At 39.6% G+C, this 23,974-nt stretch overlaps 1 protein-coding gene across 1 annotated transcript in view; it reads left to right on the top strand.

Annotated features, from left to right (window-relative positions):
- Positions 1-23,974, top strand: part of TYK2 (tyrosine kinase 2) — a 229,282-nt gene that overhangs the window by 97,476 nt on the left and 107,832 nt on the right. Inside the window, exons 10-11 of the mRNA XM_053718015.1 lie at positions 12,330-12,510; positions 12,895-13,013. Of these exons, the coding sequence (XP_053573990.1) occupies positions 12,330-12,510; positions 12,895-13,013 (300 nt within the window). The remainder of the gene's footprint in view (positions 1-12,329; positions 12,511-12,894; positions 13,014-23,974) is intronic.

A 23,974-nucleotide genomic window follows, 5' to 3' on the forward strand; every position in this document is an offset into this window, starting at 1 on the left:
CATGAGGCCTATTTATCAAAGGTCTGTCGGACCTGATCCGACAGTGCGGATCAGGTCCGACAGACATCGCTGAATGCGGATAGCAATACGCTCTCCATATTCAGCATTGCACCAGCAGCTCTTGTGAGCTGCTGGTGCAACTCCACCCCCTGCAGACTCGCGACCAATTGGCTGCCTCGGGTTGAATTGTGGCTATCTCTGTCTGCCTCATCAGAGCAGGCGGACAGATTATGGAGCAGCGGTCTTTAGACCGCTGCTCCATAACTTGCGAGTCTGAAGACTCGCCAGAAACACGGGCCCTCAAGCTCCATTCAGAGCTTGATAAATGGGCCTCCATGTGTTCATGGTTCATAAGGCTCTCTGTAAAATCGGTCGCAGGGATTCATCTGCTGCCTCCCTTTACACATCGACATTATACTTCTGTACCATTACCTCTGCTGATATGTTTCAGTACTGGTTTGACTGTCTGCTATATGCGTATGGGTGTCTTATGGTAAGTAATGTATTCTCTTTTTTCTATTAAGACACTCTCAGCTATGGAAGGCCCTTTATTTTTTAAAAGTTATAAATATGTATATAAATATTTATTTTACAAGATATGACGAGTCCACGGATTTCATCCTTACTTATGGGATATCGCCTCCTGGTCAGCAGGTGGAGGCAAAGAGCTCCACAGCAGAGCTGCATAAATAGCTCCTCCCCCCCCCAACCCAGTCTTTCTCTTTGCCTGTGTTAGTGATAGGAAGAGGTAAAGTGAGGTGTTAGTTTAGATTCTTCAATCAAGAGTTTTTTATTTTTAAATGGTGCCAAAGTGTACTATTTTGTTACAGGGCAGCTTCTGGATAGTCGTTTTTAGACTATAGGAACTGGTGGATTTTTGTCTCCACTGCGCCTCCCAAGACTGTGCTGCTTTCTCTGTATATGGTCTTAGAGGTTGTAACCAAGACCCTGCTGCTTTCACAGGACCTCAGGAGGAAGAGTGGACCTCTTGATACTGTGAGCTTGTCATGCTGTTCCTCAGCATGGAGGTAGGTGCAGTTTATTCTGGAGCGCTGCAGCATATTTCAGAAAAACTGTGCTTATACTGTTATACAGGGGCTAGCTTGAAAGGGCTTCCTTTTAACATTTTCTTTAATACCCATCACTCTGACATTATAATAGCCTAGAAGCGCCGGGGTGTGTAAAGAAATCTGACATTTGTTTATCCAGACACTCAGGCATGTTATAGCCTTGAAGCGCTGGGACCTAGTGTATGTGTATTCACGATAACGGGCATGGAATAGAAGGTTCCAGTTTGTTTATTAAAGGTGGCTGACGCTGGGGATGGTGGCGGCAATGGACATCATTCCGTTTGCTTGTTTTCATCTCAGACCTCTGGATCAGGAGACAAGAGACTCTCCTCTTTGGTGGTTGTCGCTGGATCATCTCTCCCAAGGGACGTGCTTCCGCAGACCCTCATGGGTGATAGTGACAACGCACGCCAGTCTACTAGGATGGGGTGCAGTCTGGAATTCCCTAAAGGCTCAGGGTGTGTGGACTCGGTCGGAGTCCCTACTTCCAATCAATATTCTTTGTTGAGAGCAATATTCAATGCACTTCAGGCTTGGCCTCAGTTGGCTTCAGCCAAATTCATCCGATTTCAGTCGGACAACATCACGACTGTGGCTTACATCAATCATCAGGGAGGAACAAGGAGTTCCTTAGCGATGACAGAAGTATCCAAGATAATTCGGTGGGCGGAGGCTCACTCTTGTTATCTGTCAGCAATCTACATCCCAGGAGTGGACAACTGGGAGGCGGATTTTTTGAGAAGACAGACGTTTCATCCGGGGGAATGGGAACTCCATCCGGAGGTCTTTGCCACCCTGATTCTCAGGTGGGGCAGACCGGAATTGGATCTGATGGCGTCTCGTCAGAATGCCAAGCTCCCGAGATACGGATCCAGGTCCAGGGATCCTCAGGCCGAACTGATAGATGCCTTGTCAGTGCCTTGGTCGTTCAACCTAGCTTATGTGTTTCCACCGTTTGCTCTCCTTCCCCGGGTGATTGCACGGATCAAACAGGAGAGGGATTAGGTGATTCTAATCACTCCTGCGTGGCCTCGCAGGACTTGGTATGCCGATCTGGTGGACATGTCCTCTCTGCCGCCGAGGAATTTTCCATTGAGGCAGGACCTTCTAATTCAGGGTCCCTTCCATCATCCAAATCTAATTTCTCTGCAGCTGACTGCTTGGAGATTGAACGCTTGATTTTATCTAAGCGGGGGTTCTCTGATGCGGTCATTGATACCTTGATTCAGGCACGCAAGCCTGTTACTAGAAAAATTTACAATAAGATATGGCGTAAATATCTTTATTGGTGTGAATCCAAGGGCTACTCATGGAGTAGGGTTAGGATTCCCAGGATTTTATCTTTTCTCCAAGAAGGATTGGAGAAAGGGTTGTCAGCAAGTTCCTTAAAGGGACAGATTTCTGCTTTGTCTATTTTGTTACACAAGCGTCTGGCAGATGTTCCAGATATTCAATCTTTTTGTCAGGTCCTGACTAGATTCCGGCCTGTGTTTAGACAGATTGCTCCTCCTTGGAGTTTGAATTTGGTTCTTAATGTTCTTCAAGGGGTTCAGTTTGAACCCATGCATTCCATAGATATTAAGATATTATCTTGGAAAGTTTTATTTTGAGGTTAGCAAAGCATATTTGACATTCCTAAGTTCTTCACATAAATAATTTTATATATATAATATGTTAATGCAAATAAAATAAATAAAATAGGGACAGATATACAGGCATAGGTGTGTGTGTGTATATGTATACATATATATACAGGGAGTGCAGAATTATTAGGCAAATGAGTATTTTGACCACATCATCCTCTTTATGCATGTTGTCTTACTCCAAGCTGTATAGGCTCGAAAGCCTACTACCAATTAAGCATATTAGGTGATGTGCATCTCTGTAATGAGAAGGGGTGTGGTCTAATGACATCAACACCCTATATCAGGTGTGCATAATTATTAGGCAACTTCCTTTCCTTTGGCAAAATGGGTCAAAATAAGGACTTGACAGGCTCAGAAAAGTCAAAAATAGTGAGATATCTTGCAGAGGGATGCAGCACTCTTAAAATTACAAAGCTTCTGAAGCGTGATCATCGAACAATCAAGCGTTTCATTCAAAATAGTCAACAGGGTCGCAAGAAGCGTGTGGAAAAACCAAGGCGCAAAATAACTGCCCATAAACTGAGAAAAGTCAAGCGTGCAGCTGCCAAGATGCCACTTGCCACCAGTTTGGCCATATTTCATGCAACATCACTGGAGTGCCCAAAAGCACAAGGTGTGCAATACTCAGAGACATGGCCAAGGTAAGAAAGGCTGAAAAACGACCACCACTGAACAAGACACACAAGCTGAAACGTCAAGACTGGGCCAAGAAATATCTCAAGACTGATTTTTCTAAGGTTTTATGGACTGATGAAATGAGAGTGAGTCTTGATGGGCCAGATGGATGGGCCCGTGGCTGGATTGGTAAAGGGCAGAGAGCTCCAGTCCGACTCAGACGCCAGCAAGGTGGAGGTGGAGTACTGGTTTGGGCTGGTATCATCAAAGATGAGCTTGTGGGGCCTTTTCGGGTTGAGGATGGAGTCAAGCTCAACTCCCAGTCCTACTGCCAGTTTCTGGAAGACACCTTCTTCAAGCAGTGGTACAGGAAGAAGTCTGCATCCTTCAAGAAAAACATGATTTTCATGCAGGACAATGCTCCATCACACGCGTCCAAGTACTCCACAGCGTGGCTGGCAAGAAAGGGTATAAAAGAAGAAAATCTAATGACATGGCCTCCTTGTTCACCTGATCTGAACCCCATTGAGAACCTGTGGTCCATCATTAAATGTGAGATTTACAAGGAGGGAAAAAAGTACACCTCTCTGAACAGTGTCTGGGAGGCTGTGGTTGCTGCTGCACGCAATGTTGATGGTGAACAGATCAAAACACTGACAGAATCCATGGATGGCAGGCTTTTGAGTGTCCTTGCAAAGAAAGGTGGCTATATTGGTCACTGATTTGTTTTTGTTTTGTTTTTGAATGTCAGAAATGTATATTTGTGAATGTTGAGATGTTATATTGGTTTCACTGGTAAAAATAAATAATTGAAATGGGTATATATTTGTTTTTTGTTAAGTTGCCTAATAATTATGCACAGTAATAGTCACCTGCACACACAGATATCCCCCTAAAATAGCTAAAACTAAAAACAAACTAAAAACTACTTCCAAAAATATTCAGCTTTGATATTAATGAGTTTTTTGGGTTCATTGAGAACATGGTTGTTGTTCAATAATAAAATTAATCCTCAAAAATACAACTTGCCTAATAATTCTGCACTCCCTGTGTGTATATATATATATATATATATATATATATATATATATATATATGTGTGTGTGTATATATGTATGTATTGACAATAAAAATTACATTATCCTGTATGTGAAGAACATTGGAATGTTAGATATGTACAGTAAATATACGTTTAAACGCATACATATGTACACACATCTCGACATGTATATACATGTACATAAAATATATAGACTTGTATATGTATGTATGTATATATATATATACAATATAGCCCTTTGCAGTCAAGCACCTTGTAATTTACCATATACCGTTGAACTTTTATACTGTTTTAAAAAATATTTGTATTAATAATTTTTATCAGATAGTGTTTATATAAGTGTAACTGTAATTTACAATGTACTTATCTTGTGTTTTATGCAACTTCTTTTAACACACTACTTTTTACACAAGGGTTTCAATCACGCTAACCCGACAAGCGTAAATTGTGCTCTCACGATTGTGTTTACTTTCAACTTGTAATACACAAGCTATTATATTGGTAGCTGCCAATCTGCAAGCGCTATCCAGGATGCTGAACCAAAATGGGCCGGCTCCTAAGCTTACATTCCTGCTTTTCAAATTAAGATACCAAGAGAACGAGGAAAAATTGATGATAGGAGTAAATGAGAAAGTTGCCTAAAATTGCAAGCTCTATCTGAATCATAAAAGAAAACATTTTGTGTTTCATATCCCGTTATGTAACAAGGGAACATTGCTTTTCTCTTTGCTAAATTGAGCTGTTCTTTCCATATTATGGACTACTACAACCAGAAATGGTTTCCTTTTACTAAATTGAGTTATTTAAGACCAAAACTACCATGTCACAACACAATTAAATGGCATTAAAGTGATATTAAACAGTCTGTTTCTTTGTTGAAAAAAAAAAAAAAAGCAATACGCATATCATAAAACTTCCACAGGGCAAGATTGCAAGTCGCGCGGCAAATCAGTTACGAAAACTCTGCTTGTTTTATGGCTTTTTAGCATTTTGAGTTGCGCAGCTATTACAAGTTGAGAAATAACTTATTTTGCACGCGTTAAGTCGCGTAATGCAAACTGCAAAATCGATTGCGCGTTCACGTATTTCCCATAGAAGTCCTGAAAATGCGAATATATTTGATATTGCAAAAATGTTTTTGCAACGGAAGATGCTCTTTTTTATTCTAAATAAATATTTCTCTATATATGTGATGATTTTTGGACTGATATATCTATATATAGCGAGATGTGCATGAATATATATTTGTCTAGATATCTCAAGATCTATATGCGAAAATCTCTTTGAAAATACATATGAGATATTTTAATACGCATAAGATTGTAATATGAAATCTTTTCATTATCTCCATAGTTAAACATGTCTGTAAACATATAAATCCATGTGTCTCTATGTATGTGTATGTATGGCAATGTAAAATCCCTTTGTCTGCTCTTTTTTTCCCTAACACCCGAGATCTTGTATCTTTAAACCCTCTTAACTTTTGTGTGCAATATTTTTTTTTTTTAAAATAATTTAATAGATAGTGTTAATATGAGTGTAACTGTACTTTGTAATGTATTTTTGAAGTGTTTCCTGAAACTTTTTTTCTTGTGCAAAGCTGTTAACTACGGCTCTTCAAGTGCGGAAAGGATTGTTTCTTAAAAGCGAATTTTTTGGGGTTGGCGAAGCGTGCAGGCTTCCAGGATGGCTGCACCTCTTTGAAGCTCTGAGCACAGACTAGCTTAACATCGCCACTGCACCCAGCATCTTACCCCTCTGACCGCCAAAAAGTCAAGGGTAACAGCGGAACATCTATTAGTCAAGCCGGTCGACTTTTCATACCCACCCGACCGCCTGTAAAACCAACTTCCGGCGCATCCGCCATTGCAACCCAGCATGTTAAAGGCCATCACTACGTGGCTCTGATAACGTTGCTCACAGTGACATCTCCAACACCGGTAAACTCCTTAGAGCTGCCCTCAAGCTACACCGGCCAACCCTTCTGGAACTGCGTGCCCTCTTTCACCCCGCACAGCCTGAACCTTTTCTCAAAATGTTTTATTGAATCTGCAGTTGTTGCCTCTAGCTCATACAGTGACTTTATAACCACCACCATTTATAGGCAACCCTAATTACAAATATCTTGCTTACACCCCTGTGAGGGATACTGAGATGTACACCGATTTTGTTGATAATACACAGCCCTGCCCTTTCCCTCTTTGCACTAACTACGGAATCATCCTCTCTTTGACACCACCTTTTTCTAATTCACGGCTTGTTACTACCTAACAGAAGGGCAGATATGGCTCAGCGCAGGACATCTAAAGCCGATAAAAATGTCAAAGCTATCTCAGCGGGGCCAAACCCCACTAGTACACTTTAAACACTTTGACAGGAAAAAGGCTACAGACCCTCCTATAACTGATGGAGAAGACGATCCCTTAGCTGAACTCTCAGACCGCAAGCAACCTCCTCAGGTAGAGCAAACTACCCCATCACCTAAAGATGGTCCTTTCACGTTGAACGCAATGAAGACTCTTATTTCCCAAGTTAAAACATGCATTTGCGAAGAATGCGCAGACCTAAAGCGAGAAATTAATGAATTAGGATTTAGATTAGAAACTCTCGAAGACGACAGAGAAGAACTTATCAAAGACATGTCGGATATGTCTCAGAAGATACAGCTTTAACAAACACAGATTACAGATCTCAAATCCAAAATTGATGATATTGAGAATCGCACAAGACGCAACAACCTCCGCATTAGAGGTGTGCCTAAAAAAGTCACAGGTGACACAATCCGACTCTATCTTCAAGAACTTTTTGAGTCATTAGCAATAGCTAATTCAGTAATAATCTCAGAGATCTCTCTCGAAAGGGCCCACCGCAACCTACGCCCTAAACCTAATGCAAATCAACCACCAAGGGACATTGTAATATGTTTTCAGAGCTTTCGAGACAGGGACAAAATACTTCACTTTGCTAGACAGCAACACAACTTTTCCCATCTTGGCTCTAAAATTCAGGTTTTCCAAGACCTATCTACGACAACCTTACAGAAGCATAGAGACTTTAACCATCTAACCTTACACTTCAGGACCCTGAAGATCCCCTACAGATGGGGCTTCTTGGTATCACTACAAGTCATCAAAAATGAAAAAAGAATGGAATGCAAAGACCCCAAAGATGCTTCCTCTTTCTGCGACCTTCTGGGAATTCCTCCCCCTGACACATCTCCAGCCTCCTCACATAAATGCTTCATATGGGGTGAACTCAATAAACACACTAAAAAACAAAGGGCATTACGGGCAACACACTATAACTCTCTTACTTCCAAACTGACACATGCTGAACGAGCCCACAAGCAAAATCCTCATTCTGATCAACTCTACAATGACAAGCTAGAGAGGACTTGAACCAGTATCTTGTCAAAAATGCACACTTGCTCTTTCTTATACCACAGGCTAAATTCTTTGTGGAAAATAATAAAACTGGACGAATGTTAGCCAGATCTCTGAAAAAGAAAAGGTTCAAGGCCTTTATTAAACAAATCAGTAACACATCAGGACGAACCCTCTCATGCAGCTCATCTGTTGTCACTGCTAAAACTCGTCTCATAAATGACTATTTGTCCCAGATACATCTACTGTCCTTAACCTCAGCTGACTCTACAACTTTACACCAACCCTTTAATTTACAGGAAGTCTTAGCTGCCATCAAAGCCCTACCTCAGGGAAAAGCCCCTGGCCCGGACGGTTTTTGCCCAAAATATTTCCACCTATTTGCCACACAGCTGAGTCCACCTCTCCTTGAACTATATCAGTCAGGGAACTTTTCCTAACAACTTCTGCAAGCCTCCATAACAGTAATCCCCAAACCTAATAAACCCCAAGATCAGGTTAAAAAATTACAGACCTATTTCCCTAATAAACATAGATGTAAAATTGTACGCAAAAATCCTAGCTACACGTCTAAACAAGGTCCTACCAACTTTAATTTACACAGATCAGGTTGGCTTCATACTGGGCAGGGAAGCTAAAGATAATTATATTTGCGTACTTTAGACTCTTTTAATGCCTCTACCCACAAGCTCCCTATAGCCCTCCTCTCAACTAATGCTTAGAAGGCCTTCGACAGGGTCGACTGGGATTTCATGTGGTCAGTCCTGTGGAAACTTGGCTTCTCATCAACATTAATTACCAGAATAAAAGCCCTTTATTCTAACCCATTGGCGTCTGTACAAGCAAACAAAACCTCCTCATACAAATTCAACATTCGTAACGGAACCCGTCAGGGTTGCCCACTGTCACCTCTTCTCTTTGCCCTCACAGTCGAAACACTCACTTAAGTCAGAAACAATCCTGAAATCGAAGGAATAGAATTTGGCCCTGTTAAACAAAAATGCTTGCTGTACGCAGATGATATTATTTTCACAATTCGATCTCCACTCACTTCCATCCCTGCCCTACTGAAAGAATTTGAGACTTACAAAAGGGTCTCCAATTTCTCTATAAATTTAGATAAATCAGTATTACTTCCCATCAACCTGCTTGAGGATGTAGTCACTTTTCTATCACACAATACCAAATTTTCACTCAACACCTTCCTATGCTACCTAGGCATTAATATCAGTCTTAATACAGGGGACCTCTTCGAACACAACTATCTTCCCCTCTAAGCAGAAACTCGCAAACTCCTTGACACCTGGCATAAACAAAACCATCTTTCCTGGCTAGGCAGAGCCAACGCGGTAAAAATTACTGCCAAAATATCTATACCTCTTCCAAACAATCCCTTTAGTCCTCACGCTTAGCAACACAACAAAAACTGATAGAATCATTTATATGGTCCCACCAAAGGCCGAGAGTGTCCAAAAAGACATTGTATCTCACTAAAGAGGAGGGTGGACTTGCAGTCCTCAATCTTATCAGCTACTTCAGAGCCCCACACTTAGCTAGCACGTATCGTTGCCTGGAACCATTCTCTTCCCTCTAAACCCTGGGTCTAGTTAGAAGCCTTCCTTATCAATTCTCCCAATATTGGCGAGATCTGCTGGATTCCCAGAAAACATTGCCCCCCTTTATGTGAAACCAACTATTTCATAGCATCTACCCTTAAAACCTGGGATGCATCTATACAACAGTATAGCAAATTATCAAGCCCAATCTCATCCACTAAGTCCCCTACTGAATAACCCTACATTCATACAACCTGAACTCCTACCGTTATCCAATTCCATTGCTCGACTTATACCTGCCAATTAACCGCCTATTTCAAGACGGACATTTCCGAACACAAGCCAAGACTTGAAACAAAACATCGGCCCCTTATTCCAAAAATAGTTTACATATTTTCAGATACGTTACGCCCTCCTATCTAACCCTTAGAAACCAGACTTTACTAGACCCCTAACCTAATTTGAATCCCTATGCAACACTTCTCAAAGGCCCCCCATCAACCCTCACACCATCCTATATTACTAAATGGGAAAAAGAACTAACTATGTCCCTTACACACAAACAATAGAGCAAAGCCTTCTTAGCAACTAAAATCCTCGATTTCACCGGCTATTGTGGAACTAAATTATAAGATATTATTTAGATGGAACCTCCCCCCGAAGAGACTCCACAGTATCTTCCCGAGCACTTCCCCGCAGTGCTGGAGACACTGCAGAGAGACTAGTATATCCTTGTATTGCCCACTACTTAAGCCATACTGGGAAACAATCAACACATACATCAACTCCACACTGGGGACCAACATTGATTTGCTCCAAACAACGGTCCTCTTAAACGTTGTGCCTAAAATCCTGTGTCTGTATCGTACGGAATGACTCCAATGTTTGATTAACTGCGCCAAATGACTGATTCCAAGAATGTGGAAGAAGTCAACGATCCCCACTATACAAATGTGGTTAAACGGAATGGACTATGTCCTATAACTAGAGAAAATCCACTATACCTACCAAAGAAAAGCAAACCTAATTCTCAACATTATTTTTCTCTGGGAACAGAAAACAATACCCTAAATCAATATATCAATAAAACCCGACCCATCAAAACGAATCCCACCCAGGCAATTTCACACCACATGATATCATAGCCCCGCAGGTAGTCCCGCCTATTCCCATAACCCTTCCCCCCCTTTCTGTCTTTTACTCTCCCCTCTTTTTCCTCTTTTCCCCCCTTCACCCTCATTTAGTTTATTTACTTATTTATTTTTTCTCAAGTTTTATTTTTCTCATCAATGAGCTGTCAACATAACAATGCCTATGTTAGTCCTCACTCTGAAAAGGGGACCCTCTATATTGTAATTTTATTCTGATTTCTCTCACATGACGACATGCATTTTATTACAAAATTATATTGTTATGGACTTGATTGTTCGATCCTCCCGTGAGGAGCCACTGGACTTTTGAAAGGAAAATGGACCCTTAACAAATGGCCCCACTACTCCTAAGATGTCTATATTTTACGACTGCTCATCATTGTCCCTGTTATGTTCTTTCTTTTATTGTTTGTTGTTAATTCAAAAAAATGCAATAAAAAATTATTTAAACAAAAAAAGGCGATTTTTCAAGACTTGTAATACCTGCTCAATGGAAATTGATTGCGAAAAGACCGCATCGCTCACGGAAAATGGACCCTTAACAAATGGCCCCACTACTCCTAAGATGTCTATATTTTACGACTGCTCATCATTGTCCCTGTTATGTTCTTTCTTTTATTGTTTGTTGTTAATTCAAAAAAATGCAATAAAAAATAAAAAAAAAGGCGATTTTTCAAGACTTGTAATACCTGCTCAATGGAAATTGATTGCGAAAAGACCACATCGCTCACGGAAAACTCATAACGCGCTACTTGTAATCTTGCCCACAGTTGGTTTAGTATTTTACTGAATAGATTTGCTCATTCTCCTAACTGGCAGGATGAAACTTAAGTTTAAAAAATGTTTCCACTCTTAACACACTGAGGGCAGGGGCTACAGTGAGACATTCTATGTGCTAATTGTGAAAGAAAACAAGTTGTTTGCTGTGTTTTTACATAATCTGTTTATTCTTATGTTTACTTTGTTTTTACCAAAGAAGCACTGTTAAATATCCCTTTAAAGGGACAGTCAACACCCAAAATAAACTTGATGTAATCATTTACTTGCCACACGAATATGCCACACATCCTTCTTCCTATTCTGCAGTCCACAGTGAATCGCAATTTTTTTAAAAAAAACAACTGCCGTTCATGTAAAAAAATGGAAGCCAAACTCCTAAGTTTACGTCATTTTGAAGCAGATTGTAACAGCAAATCACAGTATCGGCCACGACGTTAACGCCCATTTGCGCATGCACAGTTATTTTGTATTGTCGCTAGCGGCCTCTTTATTCAAGGAACTGTAAGAAGGTTCCTATTTCAGTGACAGACAGCCGGTTCTTTGCGCATGCATTTAGCTAAAGGCTTGTCATCAAGTTTGGCGGGCACGAGAATATTTCAAACAAGCTCCGGGCAAGAAGACAATGGAAGGAGGAGTTTGGGTTCCATTTTTTTTCCAAAACGTCTCGAATTCAAATAAAAAAAAAAATAGCGATTCACTGTGGACTGCAGAATAGGAAGAAGGATGTTTGGCATAATTGTGTGGCAAGTGAATGATTAAATTAAGTTTAATTGGGTGTTGACTGTCCCTTTTAAGTGTTATTGTGATTCCAAATTATTTTTTTTAAAGGCATAAATTAACAAAATTTCACTGAAGTTCTAAAGTGGAACTACTTGTTGGTGGTGCATTTAAAAAAAAACAAAAAAAAAACAAATTTTAAAAACAAATTTGAGTATAAGCTTTTACATCAAAAAAGTTTATGAGAAACATATGTTCAATCAAGTGTATCAAACTGACTGTTACTGTATATTACAAATACTCAGGAAATATCTCTATCCTAACAACATGTTTGTAATGTTCCTCTTTCAGAGCAAAAGCTTCAGCTATAAGCAGTTTAGAATTGAGAAATCTGGTGACACTTACACCCTGGAAGGATGGGATAGAGAATTCAGTAGCGTGAAAGATCTAACCGAGAGCCTCAGGGGCTGCACCCTTAAATCGTCAGAAGAGACCTTCTCTGTGAAGAAGTGTATACTGCCCAAATCTGGGGGTAAGTTGGTTAGAATATAGAGCATGGTTTCTGGCTCATAACCAATGGCTTGTAACAGTCAGAAGTGTTTCATACTACACAAAAGTAATAATAGTTTTACCAAACCCTTAGGGAAACATTCTCTCATTTATAGTAGTATAGTATGGTTCCTTCTCACTACAGTACTCTCCAATACTTTTATTTATTCATTTTATTTTGTCTAGTGAGGGTGCAGGACCTCCTCGACCTGTCCCTATCCTCTGGTTGTGAGAAATATATGTGCTACTATGAGCAAAAATTGGCTGTGTTTGGGGTACAACAGGCTTTCTAGTGTCTAGGCCAGCACGAGAACTTAAAAAAAATAAAAAAAATGCTGTTAATAAACTCCTGTGTTTCCACCATTAGAAATTTCCAACTTGACAATTTCTCGCAAAGGACGAGGTAGCAGAGAGCGGAAAGAATCCAAGAGTCTGAACCTCAGTCAGCTGAGCTTCCATCAGATCCGGAAGCATGAAATCATGCAGGTTTGTGCTGACTATTTAGTATTTACTGTATTTACCATATTTAAGGCTAGATTACAAGTGAGGCGCAAACGGTTTTGCGCTAACGCAATTGTGTTTTTGCGAGCCATTTTCATTTTGCTGATATTACAAGTGTAGTGAAATTGCGCTAGCGCAATTGCCCTTTGCGTTTCAATCCTTTCCATGGTCTCAGAGCTGTGGTTAACTGTTTTTCTAAACTAAAAAGTTGCACAAAACACTTAAAAAACACATGACAAAGTACAGTTACACTCATGTTTACACTTTCTAATAAAAATTATTTAAAAAAATATTGCACACAAAAGTTATAAGGGCTCAAAGATTGGAGATCTCGGGAGTTAGAAAGAAAAAAGGCAAGGAAATGGCTTTAACATTGAGACACATAAATATACATTGCTGAAGGTGTATTTGTATGTGCATGTGTATTTATATATATATATGTATGTGTGTGTTTATATTTGTGTACATATATATTAATGTGTATATATGAATTTACATATATATATATATATATATATATATAAACATTAATATATATGTACACATATAGAGACACATATATATATAAGTGCATTTTTTCTCTCTCCTTTAATATGTTCCCAATGATCCATTTTACATGCTGGAGTTTATTAAAGGGCCATAATACCCAAATGTTGAAACACTTGAAAGTGATGCTGCATAGCTGTAAAAAGCTGACTAGAAAATATCACCTGAACATCGTAAAAAAGAAAGATATTTTACCTCAAAAGTTCCTCAGTAGCCACATCCCATTGTAAAGGACGTCTAAGCAGCAAATCAGTATGTCTGTCCTGGGGCAGCTAAGGGAGTGAGCTTACGTGCTCATCTTATTTCCCTATTCAGTTTAAGGAAGTTTACTATGAAATCTCATGAGAGTTAAGTCAAATCTTATGAGATCACAGTAAAAGAGTTCATGACCTCAGCACTGTTGATGCTGATTGGCTGCTGTTCATTTCTTCATTTTATTTTTTTTACCTGCAGCTGAGCAACAGCTGAAGTATAACTTTTTACACAGAACTTACTCTGCTGAGCTGAGGAAGTTGTGAGGTAAAATGTCTTCCTTTTTTACATAGAGATGCTCAGGTGATATTTTCCTGTCAGCTTTTTACAGTTATACTGCATCAGTTTCAAGTGATTTAGCATATGAGTATTATGTCCCTTTAAGCAGATAAAAACATGATTATATATATATATATATATATATATATATATGCAATATTCATATTTAATAAGGATTTTAACTATGTATTTACTGTAAATTACATTTACTAATGCGCATATGCTATGTTTGCGCAATTGGTGGGTTGTTTTTTGCGAAATGCGAAAAGATGATTGAGTTTGCGCTATCTTGGGTGTTAGTTTTTTTTCCGCACTTTTTCTTCTCCATTGATTTGTATAGGGGAATACATAAACGGCAAACGGAAAATAAAGTTGGGTATTTCACGCTATTTGGGTTAACTCTAGCACAATATAAGTTGTTGGTTTTTTTTGGAACTTGTAATACAACTGCAACCCAAAAAGCGCAAAAATGAAAATCCAAGCAGAGTTTTCACGTACGCAAAAAAACAAAACACGCCACTAGTGCATCTAGAGCCTCTGGTAACAAATACACCTTTACCTAATGATAAAAACTGACTATACTTTTATAATAAATACTCTGCTTTGCATAATTGTGCTGAGTATCAATACTCTGTATAATTTTGTTGAATATCTGTATATTGATAATGAATAAGTTGTACTGTATAATTGTAATGAGCATTCATACACTAGTAATAATATTGACATACTTATTTTTCATATAGACAAATTAAAAAGTCAGGATATTTGACAAGGGATAACTTTTGAATATCACTGAAAAAATACCTTCTTAGGTTTAAAGGGAAATGAAACACTAAAGGCATTTTATGATCATAGCATTGAGGTTATTTCCTGCCTCCCTCTAGTCATGGGTGCTGCCTTGTTGAAATCTAGTTTTCATATTCCAGTGCTGACATGCAGCAACTCTCCTCCAGTGGACTGCCCACCTATTTCTTTTGCTTTAGATCTTCATGCTGATGAAGGGCGCCAAAAGGCTCCTCTCTTGTATTCTGCCTTAAAGGGACATTAAACCCAATTTTTTTCTTTCATTATTCAGATAGAATACACTTTTAAACAACATTCCAATTTACTTCTATTATCTAATTTGTTTCATACTTTAGATATTCTTTGTTAAAGAAATAGCAATGCACATGGGTGAGCCAATCACACGAGGCATCTATGCGCAGCCACCATCAGCAGCTTCTGAGCCTATCTAGATATGCTTTTCAGCAAAGGATATCAAGAGAATGATGCAAATTAGATAATAGAAGTCAATTAGAAAGTTGTTTAAAATTGTATGGTCTTTCTAAATCAGAAAAGAAAAAATTGCGTTTAATGTCCCTTTAACAACTCCCTAAACCAATCAGGAAGGCTTTTTTTGTTATATGAATATAATGTAATAACCAAAGATGTACTCATAAATGTTTGGAGAGTATAATGCATTAATAAGTAGACATATTAAGGATAAGATATGTTTAAATTATTCTTTTTTAGAATGTTATTCTATAGTGTTAAACAGACTGAAAACCCTGTGACAGGGTATATTCATATATTTTTCTCATTGACCTATCAAAATGAAGGATAGATGATGTTTTTTTTATTACTGATTTTCTTTTTGTTCTTATTTCTCTTGTTAAGTGTATCCAGTCCACGGATCATCCATTACTTGTGGGATATTCTCCTTCCCAACAGGAAGTTGCAAGAGGATCACCCACAGCAGAGCTGCTATATAGCTCCTCCCCTCACTGCCATATCCAGTCATTCTCTTGCAACTCTCAACAAAGATGGACGTAGTAAGAGGAGTGTGGTGTATTATAGTTAGTTTTTTAACTTCAATCAAAAGTTTGTTATTTTTAAATGGTACCGGAGTGTACTGTTTCATCTCAGGCAGCATTAGAAGAAGAATCTGCCTGTGATTTCTATGATCTTAGCAGAAGTAACTAAGATCCATTGCTGTTCTCACATGTTCTGAGGAGTGAGGTAACTTCAGAGAGGGAATGGCATGCAGGTTTTCCTGCAATAAGGTATGTGCAGTTAATATATTTCTAGGGATGGAACTTGCTAGAAAAATGCTGCTAATACCTGATTAATGTAAGTTAAGCCTAAATGCAGTGATTTAATAGCGACTGGTATCAGGCTTATTAACAGAGATACATACTCTTTTAAAAGTGTAATATAAAACGTTTGCTGGCATGTTAATCGTTTTTATATATGTTTGGTGACAAAACTTATTGGGGCCTAGTTTTTTCTCCACATGGATGGCTTGATTTTTGCCTAGAAACAGTTTCCTGAAGCTTTCCACTGTTGCAATATGAGTGGGAAGGACCTATTTTAGTGCTTTTCTGTGCAGATAAAAATACTGACAGAGACATTCAGCTTCCCTCTGCTTGATACAGGACATCTCTGAAGGGCTCTAAAGGCTTCAAAAGTTGTGTTTGAGGAGGGTAACAATCACAGTAGACTGTGGCAGTTGTTGTGACTGTGTTTAAAAAACGTTTTTGTCATTTATTATTCTGTTTTTGTTATTAAGGGGTTAATCATCCATTTGCAAGTGGGTGCAATGCTCTGCTAACTAGTTACATACACTGTAAAAATTTCGTTAGTGTAACTGCCTTTTTTCACTGTTATTTCAAATTTTGTCAAAATTTGTTTCTCTTAAAGGCACAGTAACGTTTTTTATATTGCTTGTTAACTTGCTTTAAAGTGTTTTCCAAGCTTGCTAGTCTCATTGCTAGTCTGTACAAACATGTCTGAAACAGAGGATACTTGTTCATTATGTTTAAAAGCCATGGTGGAGCCCCATAGGAGAATGTGTACTAAATGTATTGATTTCACCTTAAACAGTAAAGATCAGTCTTTATCTATAAAAGAATTGTCACCAGAGGGGTCTGTCGAGGGGGAAGTTATGCCGACTAACTCTCCCCACGTGTCGGACCCTTCGCCTCCCGCTTAAGGGACGCACGCTAATATGGCGCCAAGTACATCAGGGACGCCCATAGCGATTACTTTGCAGGACATGGCTGCAATCATGAATAATACCCTGTCACAGGTATTAGCCAGATTGCCTGAATTGAGAGGCAAGCACGATAGCTCTGGGGTTAGACGAGATACAGAGCGCGTAGATGCTGTAAGAGCCATGTCTGATACTGCGTCACAATATGCAGAACCTGAGGACGGAGAGCTTCAATCTGTGGGTGACGTCTCTGAATCGGGGAGACCTGATTCAGAGATTTCTAATTTTAAATTTAAGCTTGAGAACCTCCGTGTATTGCTTGGGGAGGTATTAGCTGCTCTCAATGACTGTGACACAATTGCAGTGCCAGAGAAATTGTGTAGGCTGGATAAATACTATGCAGTGCCGGTGAGTACTGATGTTTTTCCAATACCTGAAAGGCTTACTGAAATTATTAGTTAGGAGTGGGATAGGCCCGGTGTGCCCTTTTCCCAACCTCCTATATTTAGAAAAATGTTTCCAATAGATGCCACTACACGGGACTTATGGCAGACTGTCCCTAAGGTGGAGGGAGCAGTTTCTACTTTAGCAAAGCGTACCGCTATCCCGGTTGAGGACAGTTGTGCTTTTTCAGATCCAATGGATAAAAAATTAGAGGGTTACCTTAAGAAAATGTTTATTCAACAAGGTTTTATTTTACAGCCCCTTGCATGCATTGCGCCTGTCACTGCTGCTGCGGCATTCTGGTTTGAGGCCGTGGAAGAGGCCATCCATACAGCTCCATTGACTGAAATTGTTGACAAGCTTAGAACTCTTAAGCTAGCTAACTCATTTGTTTCTGATGACATTGTTCATTTGACTAAACTAACGGCTAAGAATTCCGGATTCGCCATCCAGGCGCGTAGGGCGCTATGGCTCAAATCCTGGTCAGCTGATGTGACTTCAAAGTCTAAATTACTCAACATTCCTTTCAAGGGGCAGACCTTATTCGGGCCTGGTTTGAAAGAAATTATTGCTGACATTACTGGAGGTAAGGGTCATACCCTTCCTCAGGACAGAGCCAAATCAAAGGCCAAACAGTCTAATTTTCGTGCCTTTCGAAATTTCAAGGCAGGTTCAGCATCAACTTCCTCTGCTTCAAAACAAGAGGGAACTTTTGCTCAATCCAAGCAGGCCTGGAAACCTAACCAGTCCTGGAACAAGGGCAAGCAGGCCAGAAAGCCTGCTGCTGCCTCTAAGACAGCATGAAGGAGCGGCCCCCTATCCAACAACGGATCTAGTAGGGGGCAGACTCTCTCTCTTTGCCCAGGCGTGGGCACGAGATGTTCAGGATCCCTGGGCGTTGGAGATCATATCTCAGGGATATCTTCTGGACTTCAAAGCTTCTCCTCCACAAGGGAGATTTCACCTTTCAAGATTATCTGCAAACCAGATAAAGCAGTGATTTTTAACCTTTTTTTTTTTTTTTTTTTTGCCGTGGCACACTTTTTTACATTAAAAAATCCTGTGGCACACCACCATCCCAAAATTTAAAAAAAATCACACATTGTAGCCTAATACAGCATATATATATATATATATATATATATATATATATATATATATATATACATACACACAAACACAAACATACTGTATGTATTGTGCTGTTATGCCATGCCTCCTACAAACTACCCCTGCACTGGGAGTAAAAAACAAGCAAAATTAAAAAATGTCACACTGTTGTCAGTCTGCCGTGGCACACCTGAGGATCTCTCACGGCACACTACACTGGTTGAAAAACACTGAGATAAAGAAAGAGGCATTCCTAAGCTGTGTGCAAGATCTCCTTGTAATGGGAGTGATCCATCCAGTTCCGCGGACGGAACAAGGACAGGGGTTTTATTCAAATCTGTTTGTGGTTCCCAAAAAAGAGGGAACCTTCAGACCAATTTTGGATTTAAAGATCCTAAACAAATTCCTCAGAGTTCCGTCATTCAAGATGGAAACTATTCGAACCATTTTACTTATGATCCAAGAGGGTCAGTACATGACCACAGTGGACTTAAAGGATGCCTACCTTCACATTCCGATTCACAAGAATCATCATCAGTTCCGGAGGTTTGCCTTTCTAGACAGGCATTATCAATTTGTAGCTCTTCCATTCGGGTTGACTACAGCCCCAAGAATTTTTACAAAGGTTCTGGGCTCACTTCTGGCGGTCCTAAGACCGCGAGGCATAGCGGTGACTCCTTACGTGGACGATATCCTGATACAGGCGTCAAGCTTTCAAATTGCCAAATCTCATACAGAGATAGTTCTGGCATTCCTGAGGTCGCATGGGTGGAAAGTGAACGAAGAAAAGAATTCTCTATCTCCTCTCACAAGGGTTTCCTTCCTAGGGACTCTAATAGATTCTGTAGAAATGAAAATTTACCTGACGGAGTCCAGGTTATCAAAACTTCTAAATGCTTGCCGTGTTCTTCACTCCATTCCGCGCCCCACGGTGGCTCAGTGCATGGAAGTAATCGGCTTAATGGTAGCGGCGATGGACATAGTGCCATTCGCGCGCCTGCATCTCAGACCGCTGCAATTATGCATGCTCAGTCAGTGGAATGGGGATTACACAGATTTGTCCCCTCTACTAAATCTGGATCAGGAAACCAGAGATTCTCTTCTCTGGTGGTTATCTCGGGCCCATCTGTCCAAGGGTATGACCTTTCGCAGACCAGATTGGACAATTGTAACAACAGATGCCAGCCTTCTAGGTTGGGGTGCAGTCTGGAACTCCCTGAAGGCTCAGGGTTCATGGACTCAGGAGGAGAAACTCCTCCCAATAAATATTCTGGAGTTAAGAGCAATATTCAATGCTCTTCTGGCTTGGCCTCGGCTAGCAACACTGAGGTTCATCAGATTTCAGTCAGACAACATCACGACTGTGGCTTACATCAACCATCAAGGGGGAACCAGGAGTTCCCTAGCGATGTCAGAAGTCTCCAAGATAATTCGCTGGGCAGAGACTCACTCTTGCCACCTGTCAGCGATCCATATCCCAGGTGTAGAGAACTGGGAGGCGGATTTTCTAAGTCGTCAGACTTTTCATCCGGGGGAATGGGAACTCCATCCGGAGGTGTTTGCTCAATTGGTTCTCCGTTGGGGCAAACCAGAATTGGATCTCATGGCGTCTCACCAGAACGCCAAGCTTCCTTGTTACGGATCCAGGTCCAGGGACCCAGAAGCGGCACTGATAGATGCTCTAGCAGCGCCTTGGTTCTTCAACCTGGCTTATGTGTTTCCATCGTTTCCTCTGCTCCCTCGTCTGATTGCCAAAATACAAACAGGAAAGAGCATCGGTGATATTGATAGCGCCTGCGTGGCCACGCAGGAATTGGTATGCAGACCTAGTGGACATGTCATCCTTTCCACCATGGACTCTGCCTCTGAGACAAGACCTTCTAATACAAGGTCCTTTCAATCATCCGAATATACTTTCTCTGAGACTGACTGCATGGAGATTGAACGCTTGATCCTATCAAAGCGTGGCTTCTCCGAGTCAGTAATTGATACCTTAATACAGGCACAAAAGCCTGTCACCAGGAAAATTTACCACAAGATATGGCGTAAATATCTTCATTGGTGTGAATCCAAGAATTTACTCATGGAGTAGGGTTAGGATTCCTAGGATATTGTCCTTCCTCCAAGAGGGTTTGGACAAAGGACTATCAGCTAGTTCTTTAAAGGGACAGATTTCTGCTCTGTCTATTCTTTTACACAAGCGTCTGGCAGAAGTTCCAGACGTTCAGGCATTTTGTCAGGCTTTAGTTAGAATTAAGCCTGTGTTTAAACCTGTTGCTCCTCCATGGAGCTTAAACTTCTTTCATGGAAAGTTATTTTTCTGATGGCTATTTCCTCGGCTCGAAGAATATCAATCAAGAGATTGTTGTTCCATCATTATGTCCTAATCCTTCTTCAAAGAAGGAACGTCTTTTGCATAATCTAGACGTAGTCCGTGCCTTGAAGTTTTACTTACAGGCTACTAAAGATTTTCGCCAAACATCTAACCTGTTTGTTGTTTACTCTGGACAGAGGAGAGGTCAGAAGGCCTCGGCAACCTCTCTTTCTTTTTGGCTTCGGAGTATAATCCGTTTAGCCTATGAGACTGCTGGACTGCAGCCTCCTGAAAGGATTATAGCTCATTCTACTAGAGCTGTGGCTTCCACCTGGGCCTTTAAAAATGAGGCCTCTGTTGAACAGATTTGCAAGGCTGCAACTTGGTCTTCCTTCATACTTTTTCCAAATTTTCCAAATTTGATACTTTTGCTTCTTCGGAGGCTGTTTTTGGGAGAAAGGTTCTACAGGCAGTAGTTCCTACCGTTTAAGTTCCTGCGTTGTCCCTCCCATCATCCGTGTACTTTAGCTTTGGTATTGCACTTCTATTAGACACATTATGGTGGATAATGCATTTTAGTACCCAGACTATTATAATGAATATGCTGCATTGTGCAATGATGATGATAAATACTGTACATGCTGTACTGTACTATAAGTCTCTATATACTGTATATGTACATGGATAATAAAAGTACTGCACTGTCGAATGATGAGCTTTATATTCCAGTAGTATGAAAACTCATTTGATCTGACCGTTTTGAAATGAATGTAAAACTTCTGAATTATTTCTTAAATGCACCCAACACCACAGTTACTCCATTTATTTAATATAGACGTAAAGTAACGAAAATAATTCAAACTAGGGCTGTCTAACATTTATCCTGTGCACAGTTCATAATAATACAACAACCAGAAAAGAATCTGGAAAAAATATAGAATGGCTCTCACAACCACCAATCCTGTCTAGAGTTGATACAATTAAAACTTAACTTTTATTACAACAGTAAACAAATAATTAAAAACAAAAATATAAATAATAAAAACAGTATTTATATCAGTGTTTTGCTAACACAGGGGTGTACTCTCTCACTGTTACTGCCATAGTGGAAGCTTACACAGGAATGCAGTATAATAATAGCAGTGTTTATTAGGAATTTATTACAATAAACGTTACTTGGCTTCGAATTTCGAATAAAGCAGCTATGATGACCAAAATGCAGCATCACCACACAGTAGATTTGACAGGTGTTTATTTTCCTTCAATCTAGTATTTCCGCACAAATCCCCCAATCTAGTCTACTAATTAAACATTTAGGGCCAGATTACGAGTGGAGCGCAAATGAATGTTTCCGCTTGAGCGTTAAGTGCGCTAGAAGTAAGAGTTGAAATTAAACCTTTTTTGCTCTTGCGCTATCCCAACAAGTGCAAAAAGCCGAAGTTAGAATATCACGTGTGGGTTCGCGATTTCCCTTATAGAAGTCAATGGAGAAAATAAGTGGGCACAAACCTGATCGCACATTCTCATTTGTGCTAATCCGACATGAAAATATGAATATTTCACATTCCAATGTTCAGCACATAGCTCAATATGTTTTATTTATTCATAAATACATATTTCTACATATATCTGATGGCATTTTGATACAATATATATCTATAACTATGTGTATATATAGATGATTATATATAGGTATATATACAGATATATATTGGAATATCTATTTAGAAATACATAGACATGTTTTCATCTACTTAACGGCAACATTTTTGTAAAAACATAATTTTTCATACACTATTTTTCTTTGTTTATTTTAGTTGGGCAATAATGGGAGTAGTCGTTAATAATGATTGCTTTAGCTTATGTCCACGAATCCTCCCCCCTTCTGCTGGCCCCTCATTAGTGAGATAATAATATGGTGATCTGTAGAGGTACCGCAACATATATTTTTGCTTCTACAATATGGTATTTCTAGTCTGTTCTGTAAATATATATAATATGGTAGATTCATCCCCCGGCCCAGCCATAATTATATTTGATCTCTATAGCAACGCATGATACTTGGAGTAACATGATGAGTCATGACATGTCATTGTTGCCACCCACCTCTCGTGTCTGAATATCAGAGTTGTTTAGTAATGGCGAGCGCATGAACATAGTGAGTTTGGTATCTTGACGCTGCTACAATATGATATTCCTAGTCTGATCTGTCAATATACGTAAAATACAGAATAGGTACATCCCCCAGCCCTTCCGTTATTTTGCTTGATTTCTATAGCAACGCATGATGCTTGGTGCTGATTGGAGTAACATGATGAGTCATGACATGACGTTGTTGCCACGCCTCCACCCCTCGTGTGTGTGAATCAAAGTTGTTTGGTAATGGCGACCACATGAACATAGTGAGTAAGGTATTCTGATACTTAATAGCCGCTATTTAGAATATGAGTCTTATTTTCTACATAACGAATGTTGTTACAATATGAATAGATTATACTAATATAATAGATTTGATTGAACATGTATTTGGATATCTGGTGGGTCTATATATATGATCGTCCATAATCCCATATTATTAAACACATTGGTGATAACACTTTATAATTGTTTTAACACATGAATACATACTTTTATTGTCTGATGACCTTAATTATTGATTTGCAATGTGTTACACTATGTGTGTTTTATTGTTTTTTATTGTATATGAAGTTGTCATGACAACCTGCACGTGAAATCACTTGTCATACTTCTAGCTGATTTACTAGACTGTGTTGGAGGAGGGGTTTGTTACATATTTAAACACTGTTTGTATCACTTTTTGATTGAGGAAGAGGTGAATGCCCCGAAACGTTACAACGTATTAAAGATTGCTGTGTTATAATCCAGAGAGTGCATATATTGAATTTTTTTTAATTTAACTGCATATGCACCCTGGTCTATAAGAATTTGGCGAGTGGGAGTGCGCTATCCACTATATACATACATATATATGTGAGAGAGTGAGCGCTAAAAGCTAAAAAGGCTAAAATA

This window comes from Bombina bombina, chromosome 6, assembly GCF_027579735.1.
Source record: "Bombina bombina isolate aBomBom1 chromosome 6, aBomBom1.pri, whole genome shotgun sequence".
NCBI lineage: Eukaryota > Metazoa > Chordata > Amphibia > Anura > Bombinatoridae > Bombina > Bombina bombina.